Source organism: Gorilla gorilla, chromosome 16 (genome assembly GCF_029281585.2).
Source record: "Gorilla gorilla gorilla isolate KB3781 chromosome 16, NHGRI_mGorGor1-v2.1_pri, whole genome shotgun sequence".
Lineage (NCBI taxonomy): Eukaryota > Metazoa > Chordata > Mammalia > Primates > Hominidae > Gorilla > Gorilla gorilla.
In genome coordinates this window covers 50141478-50153811 of record NC_073240.2, presented here as the reverse complement: position 1 = coordinate 50153811, position 12334 = coordinate 50141478, and the positions used below count along the sequence as shown (strand labels likewise).

At 39.4% G+C, this 12334-nt stretch overlaps 1 protein-coding gene across 5 annotated transcripts in view; it reads left to right on the top strand.

The window, feature by feature from the left end:
* The window catches only part of FAM227B (family with sequence similarity 227 member B), a 284908-nt gene that overhangs the window by 264763 nt on the left and 7811 nt on the right, over positions 1-12334 (top strand). For all 5 annotated transcript variants that reach the window (XM_055362964.2, XM_063698984.1, XM_055362963.2 and 2 more), the window contains one exon: positions 11677-11753. In XM_055362964.2, coding sequence (XP_055218939.1) covers positions 11677-11753 — 77 coding nt within the window. The remainder of the gene's footprint in view (positions 1-11676; positions 11754-12334) is intronic.

Here is a 12334-nt window from a genome sequence, read left to right as displayed (position 1 = left end):
GCCCTTCCCTCAATTTCCTGAGTATACTACAAAACTGCTGCTAATGATGTATTAAATAGTGAAACTTACTAGAACTGCAATCCTATTTTACATATAATTCTAGGCCATTTAGAATCTGGGTAAGATTCCAACAATGATGTTATTTCCTATAGAGTAAGTCACATGTGCTTATAACCTTTTAAAAAATGTTTTTGATACACGGATGTTGGGTAAACTACAAATCTAACATTCAAATATTTTACTTATAGGCAAAGGTAAACATTAAACAGAATATAACTGCTCTGAGATCAGTTTAGGCCACATGCTAATAAGCTTATTTCAAGAATGTAGTTTTTAGGATTAAGAACTAAGTGCATTCTAGTGTATAAAGTAGGAGATTCTGGCCACAGCTTGCTGCCTAGCTTCCTTTTACTTGTTATACAATTAGCATTATGTGTATAATGGGCACTTTCACTTTAAGCCTGAGATGCTCAGAAACAACTCTGAGGATAATCCAAAGACTATCTCTAAGGGATACAAGATAGACAGCAAAGCCTCCTGAAGCTTCATTCTGTTATCACCGAGGTCCAGGTCTGTTCTGCCCATGCACAGTGAATCAATCACTGTGACACAGGTTTTGCAAAAGAGAAAAGATTTATTGGCAAAGCTGCCAAGCAAGGAGGCAGGAGAACAGCTCTCACATCTACTTCCCCTAAAATAAGGCTTAGGGATATTTTTGGGTTAGGGAAATGGGGGTGGCCTAAGGTGTGGGGAAAGGTGATTGGCAGTGGGGAAAATGAAGTAACAGGTTCATTCTGTGCAAGCATAGTCAGGCTTCATAGCATTTTGTAGGACATATGTATAGAAAATCGTGTTAGCACAACCTGAGGGTAGAGTTTTTGGCCCTCCATGGTCAAAAGGCCACTTGTTGCGCACTTGCGCGGGCCCAGCTCAAGGGCTGGTGGTCTCAACCAGTTTGAATTGGACAGGAGCTGGCCCAAGTTTCTGAAAAACAACGGAAGTGTTGTTTTGGTGAACTATGAATGTTATCTATCAAGTAGCCAGTAAAGGTTAAGTTTCGCGTTCAGCAGCATGGCTTTCAGCTTCATGGAAAAAGGAAAAAAGAAAAAAAGTAACAAAAAACAAGTGACCAAAAGCAAGCAGGGCAGGCAGACCTGATCAAATTAACCTCTTGGTTTCAATTCTAGGACAATACTTTTGGCAGATAAGTACAAAATTTGCCCCTGGGCCATTCTTTTCCTGAGTCTCTCACACACACTCAATCTCTCAAAGGCAAGGTACTTCACTTCTAGAAGCTTCAGTTTCTTCATTTCTAATCTAATTAAATTGGATCCTACAATTTCCAAAACCCTTTGTGTATCTAATATTCTGTGATTATAAAGGGAGATGAAAGACCCCAGAGTCCTGAGTTGAGAAGGTCTTAGTTTGTTACATCCCAACCACTGTTGTGAAGTCCCAGAAAAGGACTATTTTATTTGTCCCCAAATGAATCTTCCATTCAGTGGCTTACCATGTAGTAGTGCATGGGAATATAAAGTATGAGGCCAATTCGGATGGTGGAATTGAAAAACATGTTGCCACATTCATCCCCAAGGAGTAGAATATAACCATTGTTCATAATGTATATGGTCTAAGTATTCTGTTTTTTCTAATTCGGAAAAAATTTATAGTTATAAGTGTCTAAAAAGAATAAAAGTTAAGATATTCATTAACACACTTCAACAGAAATCTACCGAAAACCATCACCACTGAGTTGTACAAGAAAATGCTAAGATTTCAGTCAACACCAACATCATGCAGCCCAGCACTTCATTATACAGCACAAATGTACAACCATGACCAAATTTTACAATTAGAATGACTTTATAAGGAACGTATGTCTACCCAGTTCATTTCAATAAAGTCATATGTTCAAAATTAATAATTATAAGAAATAAAACATAATTCTTGATTTCAATACCAATAGTATATAATAAATGTACAAGTCAAAGAAAATCCAAAATTTGTTCAAAGTGACAAATACATCACCTCCCTCATAAATAATCATGGAAACGATACTCAAGAGAGCACAATAACTTTGTAGAAGAATAAAATCTTTGAAGTTCTAACAGGCACTCTGAGGAAGAAATTAAATAGTAGCAGGTAATAGCTGTACGCAAATAAAGTTTAAGCAGCTCAACACCATTTATACTTCAGAAAAAGTGTATCATTGGTTGTATTAATCATTCTACAAGAAGAATAATATTCAATTTTCTGCAACTTTTACTCAGAAAAGATTTTAGATGTTCAGTCACTTGATGTAGCAGGAGGGAGTAAGATGGGCATTAAAAGTAACTTGATATCTTCAAGTTTCAGTCATTTCAGGAAGATTGCTGAACCTTTCATTTGAAGGCTGCCAGACTCCTTCACAGTCTGTGACAGCCAAAGTGGGGAAAAAAGCTAAAGATGGAAACCTGGCATAACTGAGATTGCAGACTTCTTGTTTATGTAATGAGCAGGACCACCACCTCTATTTTCAATTATGTGTATCGCTCCAAGTCCAAGCTAAGCAAGACCAGGGCTATCTTTCCTTCGAATTCAGAGGGATTTCAGATAAAAGAATTACAGTCCTCCCTCGCTAGGCTCTTGTGGGGAAAGTGTCATATTGGAACACACAATTGGGGATGAGAGGAGAAACTAGTGATTTCACATAAAGAAACACAACAAAGTTAGTACCATGCTATATTACCAGAGAAATAGAGCACCTTAGGTATGTACACTCAGTGTAACCTTTTGCAAACATTAAAATAATTATTATAAAACTTGAATGCATAAATTAGTATGTTGGGTAAAGAAAGCAACCATACCATTATAACAATATTGTAAAATACGTATTTGTATGTAACAGATGAAAAGGCACAGAAAAATGAAAATAATTTTTATTTTTTGGAGAATGGGATTATGATAATTTTCTTTCTTTTGATTACATTAATGCTTCTATAATATTCTTTGTACAATCATATTTTTAAGTCATGCTGAAACATTCATCAATATGAGATTTCATAAAGTTTAGTTTTCGCTGCTTCAATTATTTAAAATGAGGCTTCCACTACTTTCCTTTTAGATTTGAGGACTAATGTGTTAATGTTGAATGTTTATTAAATGATAAAAAATATTACTATGCAGAATGAAATCTCAAAGCCAAAATTTGAAAGTAACCTGGATTCAGCCTAAGGATGTTTTATTTTTAAATAATACCATGCAGAATTAATTCATATCAGCAAAACTGTAGTTCATATGGACACTTATTCCAGCAATATCATGTAGTAGATTCCTGAATGCAGGGTAATTTGTGTAGTATGATCAGATCTCATGGATATCATGTGATGCCTGAAGACAATGCTGTCTTTCAGACTACAGGTTGCCAGAACAATAAGTTGAAAGCAGGAAATTCCAGTGGATAAATTGGCCATTCAGTTAGTTACTGTTTGAATACAACCTACATCACTATTACATTTCTCTCCTGGAGTAAAATGAATTGCCCTCAGGAACACAATGGAAACAAATCTCATCCCAAAATGAGGCCTTAACTGGGAAGAAACTTCCTGGGATGGCCTCTGCCAGGCAACAAATAAAATCGTATTGGGTAGAGCTATTTTCATGTCAGTGAAAATACAGTCACTCTTCCATCTTGCTCAACAGCCTTAAACACAGGCACTAGAGTGTGTTGAAAGTCAACACAAAGAAACTCCTAAATCAATTCAGGAAATGAAGTAAGAGATACACATCTTAGGAAATCAATCAGAGCTTCTGGAATTCAAAAACTCAATTGAAATTTTCAAAACACAGTTGAAAGTTTTATCAATAGACTGTTCCAAGCAGAAGAAAAAACCTCAGAGCTTGAAGACCAGTCTTTCAAAATAACCAAGTCTGACAAAAAATAAAAAAAAAATTAAGAAAAATAAAACCTTTGAGAAATATGGGATTATGTAAAGTGACCAAACCTATAAATTATTGGCATTCCTGAGAGAGGAGAAAAAGTATACAACACAGAAAACATATTTGAAGGAATAATTCAAAAAGTGTCCCTAATCTTGTTATCTTGTTAGAGAGGTAGACAACCAGATTCAAGAAATTCAGAGAACACCTGTGAGATAACTATACAAAATGAACATCACCAAGGCATATACTCACCAGACTTTCCAAGGTCAGTGCTAAAGAAAAAATCTTAAAAGCAGCTAGAGAAAAAGGCCAGATAAAGGGAACACCTTCAGGCTACAGCAGACTTCTCAGCAAAAACCTTATAAGCCAGGAGAGATTGGGGGCCTATTTTCAGCATTCTTAAAGAAAAGAAATTCTAACCAAGAATTTAATATCCCACCAAACTAAGCTTCATAAGCAAGGAGAAATAAAATCTTCCAGACACGCAAGCACTAAGGGAATTCATTGCCACTAGACCTGTCTCATAAGAGATCTTTAAGGGAGTTCTAAAAGGAAAGACAAAGGAGGATACCTCCTACCACAGAAACACCCTTGAATATGTAGCCACAGATACTATAAACCAATGACACAATAGAAACTACAAAGCAACCAGCTAACAACTTCACGATAGCACCAAAGACTCACATATTAATTATAACCTTGAATGTAAACAGTCTAAATGCTCCATTGAAAAGGCACAGAGTTGCAAGTTGGATAAAAGAACAAGATCAGTCCATCTGCTGTCTTCAAGAGACCCTTTTTACAAGTAACAACACCCACCCCTAGGCTCAAATTAAAGGACTGGAGAAAGTTCTATCACATAAATGGAAAACAAAAAAGAGCAGGAGTCACTATTCTTATACCAGATAAAACAGACTTTAAACCAACAACAGTCAAAAAAAGACAAAGGGTATTACATAATGATAAAAAGTTCAATTCAACCAGGAAACTTAACTATCCTAAATATATATGCACCCAACATTGGATCACCCAGATTCATAAAACAACTACTTTTACACATACAAAAAGAAATAGTCACACAATAATGGAACGGGGAACTTCAACACCCTACGGACAACATAATGCAGATCATCGAGGCAGAACCCAACAAAAAAACTCAGGACTTGATTTAGACACTTAACCAATAGGACATAAGAGATACCTACAAAATACTTCACCCATCAACCACAGAAAATACATTGCTATCATCTGCACACAGAACATACTCTAATATCAACCACATGCTCGGCCATAAAGCAAGTTTTGATAAATTCAAAAAAACCAAACTCTTATCAACCATACTCTTGGAATAAAAATAGGTATCAATACCAAAAAGATTTCCCAAAACCACACAATTGAATGAAAATGAAACAAATTGCCCCTGCCTGACTGTGGGGTAAACAATGAAATTAAGGCAGAAAGGAAAAAAAAAATTTAAAAGAAATGAAAACAGAACCACAACATACCAAAATCTCTGGGATGCAGCAAAAACCATGTTAAGACAAAATTTTATAGCATTAATGCTTACCTCAAAAAGTTAGAAAGATCTCAGCCAGACACAGTTGGCTCAAGCCTGTAATCCCAGTACTTTGGGGGGTTGAAGTAAGCAAATCAGTTGAGCTCAAGAGTTTGAGACCAGCCTGGGCAACATGGTGAAACCTCATCTCTACTAAAAATACAAAAATTAGGCATGGTGGCACACACCTGTAATCACAGGTACATCTAACCCAGAAGGTGCAAGATCTCTACAAAGAAAACTAGAAAACTCTGTGGAAAGAAATCATAGGTGACACAAACAAATGAAAAAACATCCTATGCTCATGGGTTGGAAGAATCAATATTGTTAAACTTGCCATACTACCCAAAGCAATTTACAGATTCAATGCTATTTCTATCCAATTACCAATGTAATTTTTCACAGAATTAGAAAAAAACTATTCTAAAATTCACATAAAATCAAAAAAGCCCAAATAGCCAAAAAAAAATCCTAAGCAAAAAGAACAAAGCTGAAGGCATCATATTACCCAACTTCAAACTATTACTACAAGGCTACAGTAACCCAAACAGCATGGTACTGGTACAACAACAGACACATAGACTGATGGAACAGAATAGAGAACTCAGAAATAAAGCCACACACCTATAACTATGTGATCTCCAAAAAAGTCAACAAAAACAAGCAATGGGGAAAGGACTTCCTACTCAATAAATGGTACTGGGATAGCTGGCCAGCCATATGCCAAAGATTGGAACTGGACCCTTTCCTTTCATCATATACAAAAATTAACTCAAAATGGATTAAATATTTAAATGTAAGACTTTACACTATAAGAATCCTAGAAGAAAACCTAGAAAACACCATTCTGTATATTGGCATTGAGAAATAATCTGTGACTAAGTCCCCAAAAACAAATGCAACAAAAACAAAAATTGACAAGTGGGACCTAATTAAACTAAAGAGCTTCTGCACAGCAAGATAAAACATCAACGTAGTCAATAAACAATCTACAGAATGGGAGAAAATATTCACAAACTATGCATCCACCAAAGGTCTTATATCCAGAATCTGTAAGGAACTTAAAGAACTGAACAAGCAAATAATAAATAGCCCCATTAAGAAGTGGGCAAGGACTTTGCTGGCAAGATGGCCTAATAGGAAAAGCGCTGGTCTGCAGCTTCCAGCAAGATTGACACAGAAGACAGGTCACTTCTGCATTTCCAACTGAGGTACCTGGTTCATCTCATTGGGACTGGTTGGACAGTGGGTGCAGCCCAAGGAGGGCGAGGCAAAGCAGGGTGGGGCATTGCCTCATCCAGGAAGTGCAAGGGGTCGGGGAACTCCCTCTCCCACCCAAGGGAAGCCATTAGGGACTGTACCGCGTACTCCAGCCCAGATACTGCGCTTTTCCCATGGTCTTCGCAACCTGCAGACCAGGAATCCCCTCTGGAGCCTACACCACCAGGGCCCTGGGTTTCCAGCACAAAACTGGGCGGCTGTTTGGGTAGACACCAAGCTAGCCACAGGAGTTTTCTTTCATACCCCAGTGGCACCTGGAACACCAGTGAGACAGAACAGTTCACTCCCCTGGAAAGGGGGCTGAAGCGAGGGAGCCAAGTGGTCTGGCTCAGCGGGTCCCACCCCCACTGAGCCCAGCAAGTTAAGATCCACTGGCTTGAAATTCTCGTGCCAGCACAGCAGTCTGAGCTCGACCTGGGACCCTCAAGCTTGGTGGGGGGAGGAGTGTCCACCATTGCTGAGGCTTGAGTAGGCAGTTTTACCCTCACAGTGTAAACAAAGCCTCCAGGAAGTTCGAACTGGGTGGAGCCCACCACAGCTCAGCAAGGCCGCTGCTGCCTCTCTAGATTCCTTCCTCTACGGGCAGGGCATCTCTGAAAAAAAGGCACCAGCCCCAATCAGGGACTTATAGATAAAACCCCCACCTACCTGGGACAGAGCACCTGGGGCAAGGGGTGGTTGTGGGCACAGCTTCAGCAAACTTAAACGTCCATACTTGGCAGCTCTGAAGACAGCAGCGGATCTCCCAGCACAGCGTTAGAGCTCTGATAAGGGACAGCCTGCCTTCTCAAGTGGGTCCCTGACCCCTGGGTATCCTGACTGGGAGGCACCTCCCAGTAGGGGCCAACAGACACCTCCTACAGGAGAGCTCTGGCTGGCATCTGGCGGGTGCCCCTCTGGGACGAAGCTTCCAGAGGAAGGAACAGGCAGCAATCTTTACTGTTGTGCAGCCTCTGCCAGTGATACCCAGGCAAACAGGGTCTGGGGCGGACCTACAGCAGACCTGCAGCAGAGGGGCCTGACTGTTAGAAGGAAAACTAACAAACAGAAAGGAATAATATCAACATCAATAAAAAGGATGTCCACTCAGAGACCCCAATCCAAAGGTCACCAACTTCAAAGGCCAAAGGTACATAAATCCATGAAGACGGGGAGAAACCAGCGCAAAAAGACTGAAAATTCCAAAAACCAGAACGCCTCTTCTCTGCCAAAGAATCACAACTCCTTGCCAGCAAGGGAACAAAACTGGACGGAGAATAAGTTTGACAAACTGATAGAAGTAGGCTTCAGAAGGTGGGTAATAACAAACTCCTGTGAGCTAATGGAGTATGTTCTGACCCAATGCAAGCAAGCTAAGAACCTTGAAAAAAGGTTAGATGAATTGCTAACTAGAATAACAAGTTTAGGGAAGAACATAAGTGACCTGACGGAGCTGAAAAACACAGCATGAGAACTTCGTGAAGCATACACAAGTATCAATAGCCGAATTGATCAAGCGGTAGAAAGGATATCAGAGACTGAAAATCAACTCAATGAAGTAAAGCAAGAAGACAAGATTAGAGAAAAAAGAATGAAAAGAAACGAACAAAGCCTCCAACAAATATGGGACTATGTGAAAAGACCAAATCTACGTCTGATTGGTGTACCTGAAAGTGACGGGGAGAATGGAACCAAGTTGGAAAACACTCTTCAGGATATTATCCAGGAGAACTTCCCCAACCTAGCAAGGCAGGCCAACATTCAAATTCAGGAAATACAGAGAACACCACAAAGATACTTCTCAAAAAGAGCAACCCCAAGACACATAATTGTCAGATTCACCAAGGTTGAAATGAAGGAAAAAATGTTAAGGGCAGCCAGAGAGAAAGGTCGGGTTACCCACAAAGGGAAGCCCACCAGACTAATAGCGGATCTCTCTGCAGAAACCCTACAAACCAGAAGAGATTGGGAGCCAATATTCAACATTCTTAAATAAAAGAATTTTCAACCCAGAATTTCATATCCAGCCAAACTAAGCTTCATAAGTCAAGGAGAAATACAATCTTTACAGACAAGGAAATGCTGAGAGATTTTGTCACCACCAGGCCTGCCCTCCAAGAGCTCCTGAAAGAAGCACTAAACATGGAAAGGAATAACTGGTACCAGGCACTGCAAAAACATACCAAATTGTAAAGACCATCAATGCTATAAAGAAACTACATAATTAACGGGCAAAACAACCAGATAGCATCATAATGGCAGGATCCAGTTCACACATAACAATATTAACCTTAAATGTAAATGGGCTAAATGCCCCCAATTAAAAGACACAACAATGGAAGACAATGTGGCAATTCCTCAAGGCTCTAGAATGAGAAATACCATTTGACCCAGCAATCCCATTACTGGGTATATACACAAAGGATTATAAATCATTCTACTATAAAGACACATGCACACGTATGTTTATTGCGGCAGTGTTCACAATAGCGAAGACTTGGAACCAACCCAAATGTCCATCAGTGATAGACTGGATAAAGAAAATGTGGCACATACACACCATGGAATACTATGCAGCCATAAAAAAGATTGCAGGGACATGGATGAAGCTGGAAACCATCATTCTCAGCAAACTAACACAAGAACAGAAAACCAAACACTGCATGTTCTCACTCATAAGTGGGAATTGAACAATGAGAACACATGGATTCAGGGACGGGAACATCAGGGGGCCTGTTGAGGGGGTGGGGCTGTGGGAGGGATAGCATTAGGAGAAATACCTAATGTAGATGACAGGTTGATGGGTGCAGCAAACCACCATGGCACATGTATACCTATGTAACAAACCTGCATGTTCTGCACGTGTATCCCAGAACTTAAAGTATAATACTAAAAAAAAAAAAAAAAAAAAAAAAAGTGGGTAAATGATATGAACAGACATTTTTCAAACGAAGACATGCAAGTGTCCAACAAACATATGCAAAAATGCTTAGCATCACTCGTCAGCAGAGAAATGCAAATGAAAACCACAATGAGATATCATCTCACTCCAGTCAGGATGACTATTATTAAAAAGTCAAAAAACAATAGATGCTGATGGGGCTGCAGAGAAAAGGAAAGCTTATACATTGTTGGTGGGAACGTAAATTAGTTCAGCCACTGTCAAAAGTAGTTGAGATTTCTCAAAGAACTTAAAACAGAACTACCATTCAACCCAGCAGTCCCATTACTGGGTATATACTCAAAAGAAAAATAAATTATTCCACCAAAAAGACATATGTACTCATATGTTCATTGCAGCACTATTCACAATAGCAAAGACATGGAATCAACGTAGATCCCCATCAACAGCAGACTGGATAAAGAAAATGTGGTACATATACACCATGGAATTCTACATAGTCATAAATAAAGGACAAACTCATGTTCTTTGCAGCAACATGAATGCAGATGGAGGCCATTATCCTAAGTAAATAACACCAAATACCACATGTTCTAACTGTAAGTGGGAGCTAAATATTGGGTACTCATGGACATAAACGTGTCAACAATAGACACTGCATACTGTAAGAGAAGGGAAGGGAGGGGAGCAAGTGTTGAAAAACTACCTATCATGTTCTGTGCTCACTACCTGGATGACAGGATCATTCAGACCCCAAACCTCAACATCGTGAAATATGCCCATGTATCAAACCTGCCCATGTAACCCCTGGATCTAAAATAAAAGTTGAAATTATTTTTTAGAAAGTACTTACCAAGGGAAAAATAAATAATTTAAATAAATGAATAAAATACTTAGTGAAAAATAAATAAAATGAGCATCAGGAACAGCCTTGAAATGGAAAATAAAGTTTTCTAAAAATGGGCAAACTATATTCAGAGAAAGGTAATACTGAAGTTTGTTTCACAATGGGAGTGGGGCTGTAAGAGGACAGTTCATCCCCTATATCTTAGTGATGGCAGAGGTTTAAGAGCTCCTAGTGTAACACTGAGGCTAAGGTCTTCATTTAACACAAGCTGAGGAGCTGTCTCCTTGCTAATATTGGCCAATACTGGCCAATTGCCACTTCAAAGGGAAGTGTCTGCTTTGCCAGATCAGGCATGGGTTAAGGCCAAGGTTAGGACATATCCACAGACTGCACCAGAAACAGACAGGACAGAGGAATCCAGCTTCATTAGCAGCATACTTGGACATTCTGATTACCACCTTTCTTCTGGGAAGATAGCAGAAGCCAGGCTAACTGAGGCAGCCACGCATGCTGCCAGTTACCCCCAAAGCCTCTTAGAAGTAAAGAGTCTTTAAGGTTCTCAGTATATGTAAAAATGAAAGCTGGGTGTGGTGGCTCACGCCTGTAATCCCAATACTTTGGGAGGCCAAGGCAGGAGGATTGCTAGAGCCCAGGAGGTTGAAGTTCAAGACCAGTCTGGGCAAGATAGCGAGAAACTGTCTACTACTCAGGAAGCTGAGGCAGGAGGATTCCTTTGAGCCCAGGAGTTTGAGGTCACAGTGAACTATGATCATGTTACCACACTCCAGCCTGGGTGACAAAGCAAGACCCTGTCTCGAAAATGAATAAATAAGAAAAAAATGAATTTTGGTACATTTTTAATATTTTGGTAATTTTTAATATTTACATTTAACAAGTTGCTGCTTTTAAAACAAACACATATGAAGGGTAATTACAGGATTTATGAAACTATTAAATCATAGTGCCCTATGGTTGCTGTGGTTGAGATAATGGGACACAAGTTTAAAGTGATGCTGTCTTCTTTCAGTCCTCTGAGTGTAACTCCAGACATAATATTCATGTTTATACTTGAGACTCTTCATTAATGAAAAGTGAAGGTCACACGGTCCCCTTGGTTCCTCTGTGAAGGGTACTATTTACTTCCCAAATGTTCCTAATTGAAAATCATTCCTTAATAATAAGCCTAGCACACTACCTGCTCCAACATACCGTGATGTTATAAAGGAGGCAAAAAGACAATTTGCAAGGAACCAAAAGGATTTTAGGATGTAAGTTGATGGTATACTGTTGTTAAATATAAAATAATACTTTTTTAGAACTGGAAACAATCAGAGAAATCATCTAAACTAAGTTCCTTAATGATGAGGAGAGTCATGTCTGAGCATCTTATAGACTCAGAGATTCTTTTCAGGTAAGTGTCAAGGGTGTATGTTGTAACCATGGAGCCATGGCAAGTGAGAGGGACAGAAGAAAGGAAGGAAGCTTTGCTTGGTGTGACTGGAGGGGTGCACCCCAACAGGAAGAGGCAAGAGCTCCAGGGAATGGAGACTGGAGTATCATCCATTTACAAAGATAAGCCCTGGAAGACTAGGAGAAAAATTCCCTGCAGTGGAAGTAATTCCCTGGAGCTGGGGTGGCAGCTGGGCTGGTGTCAAGCAAGGAAATCAAGACAGCAAAGTCCTTCCTGAAATGTTTTCTTGGGGGAACATTTGCAGTTATTCATAATAATTTGTAAAATAATTGCTTGTGGTCAGTCATGGTAATCTTATGTGCTAGGAAGCTAGGAATGGGTTAATGAGAGAATATCCATCAATTTTTACAAGAACAAATGGGCAGGGTCCAGTTCTTC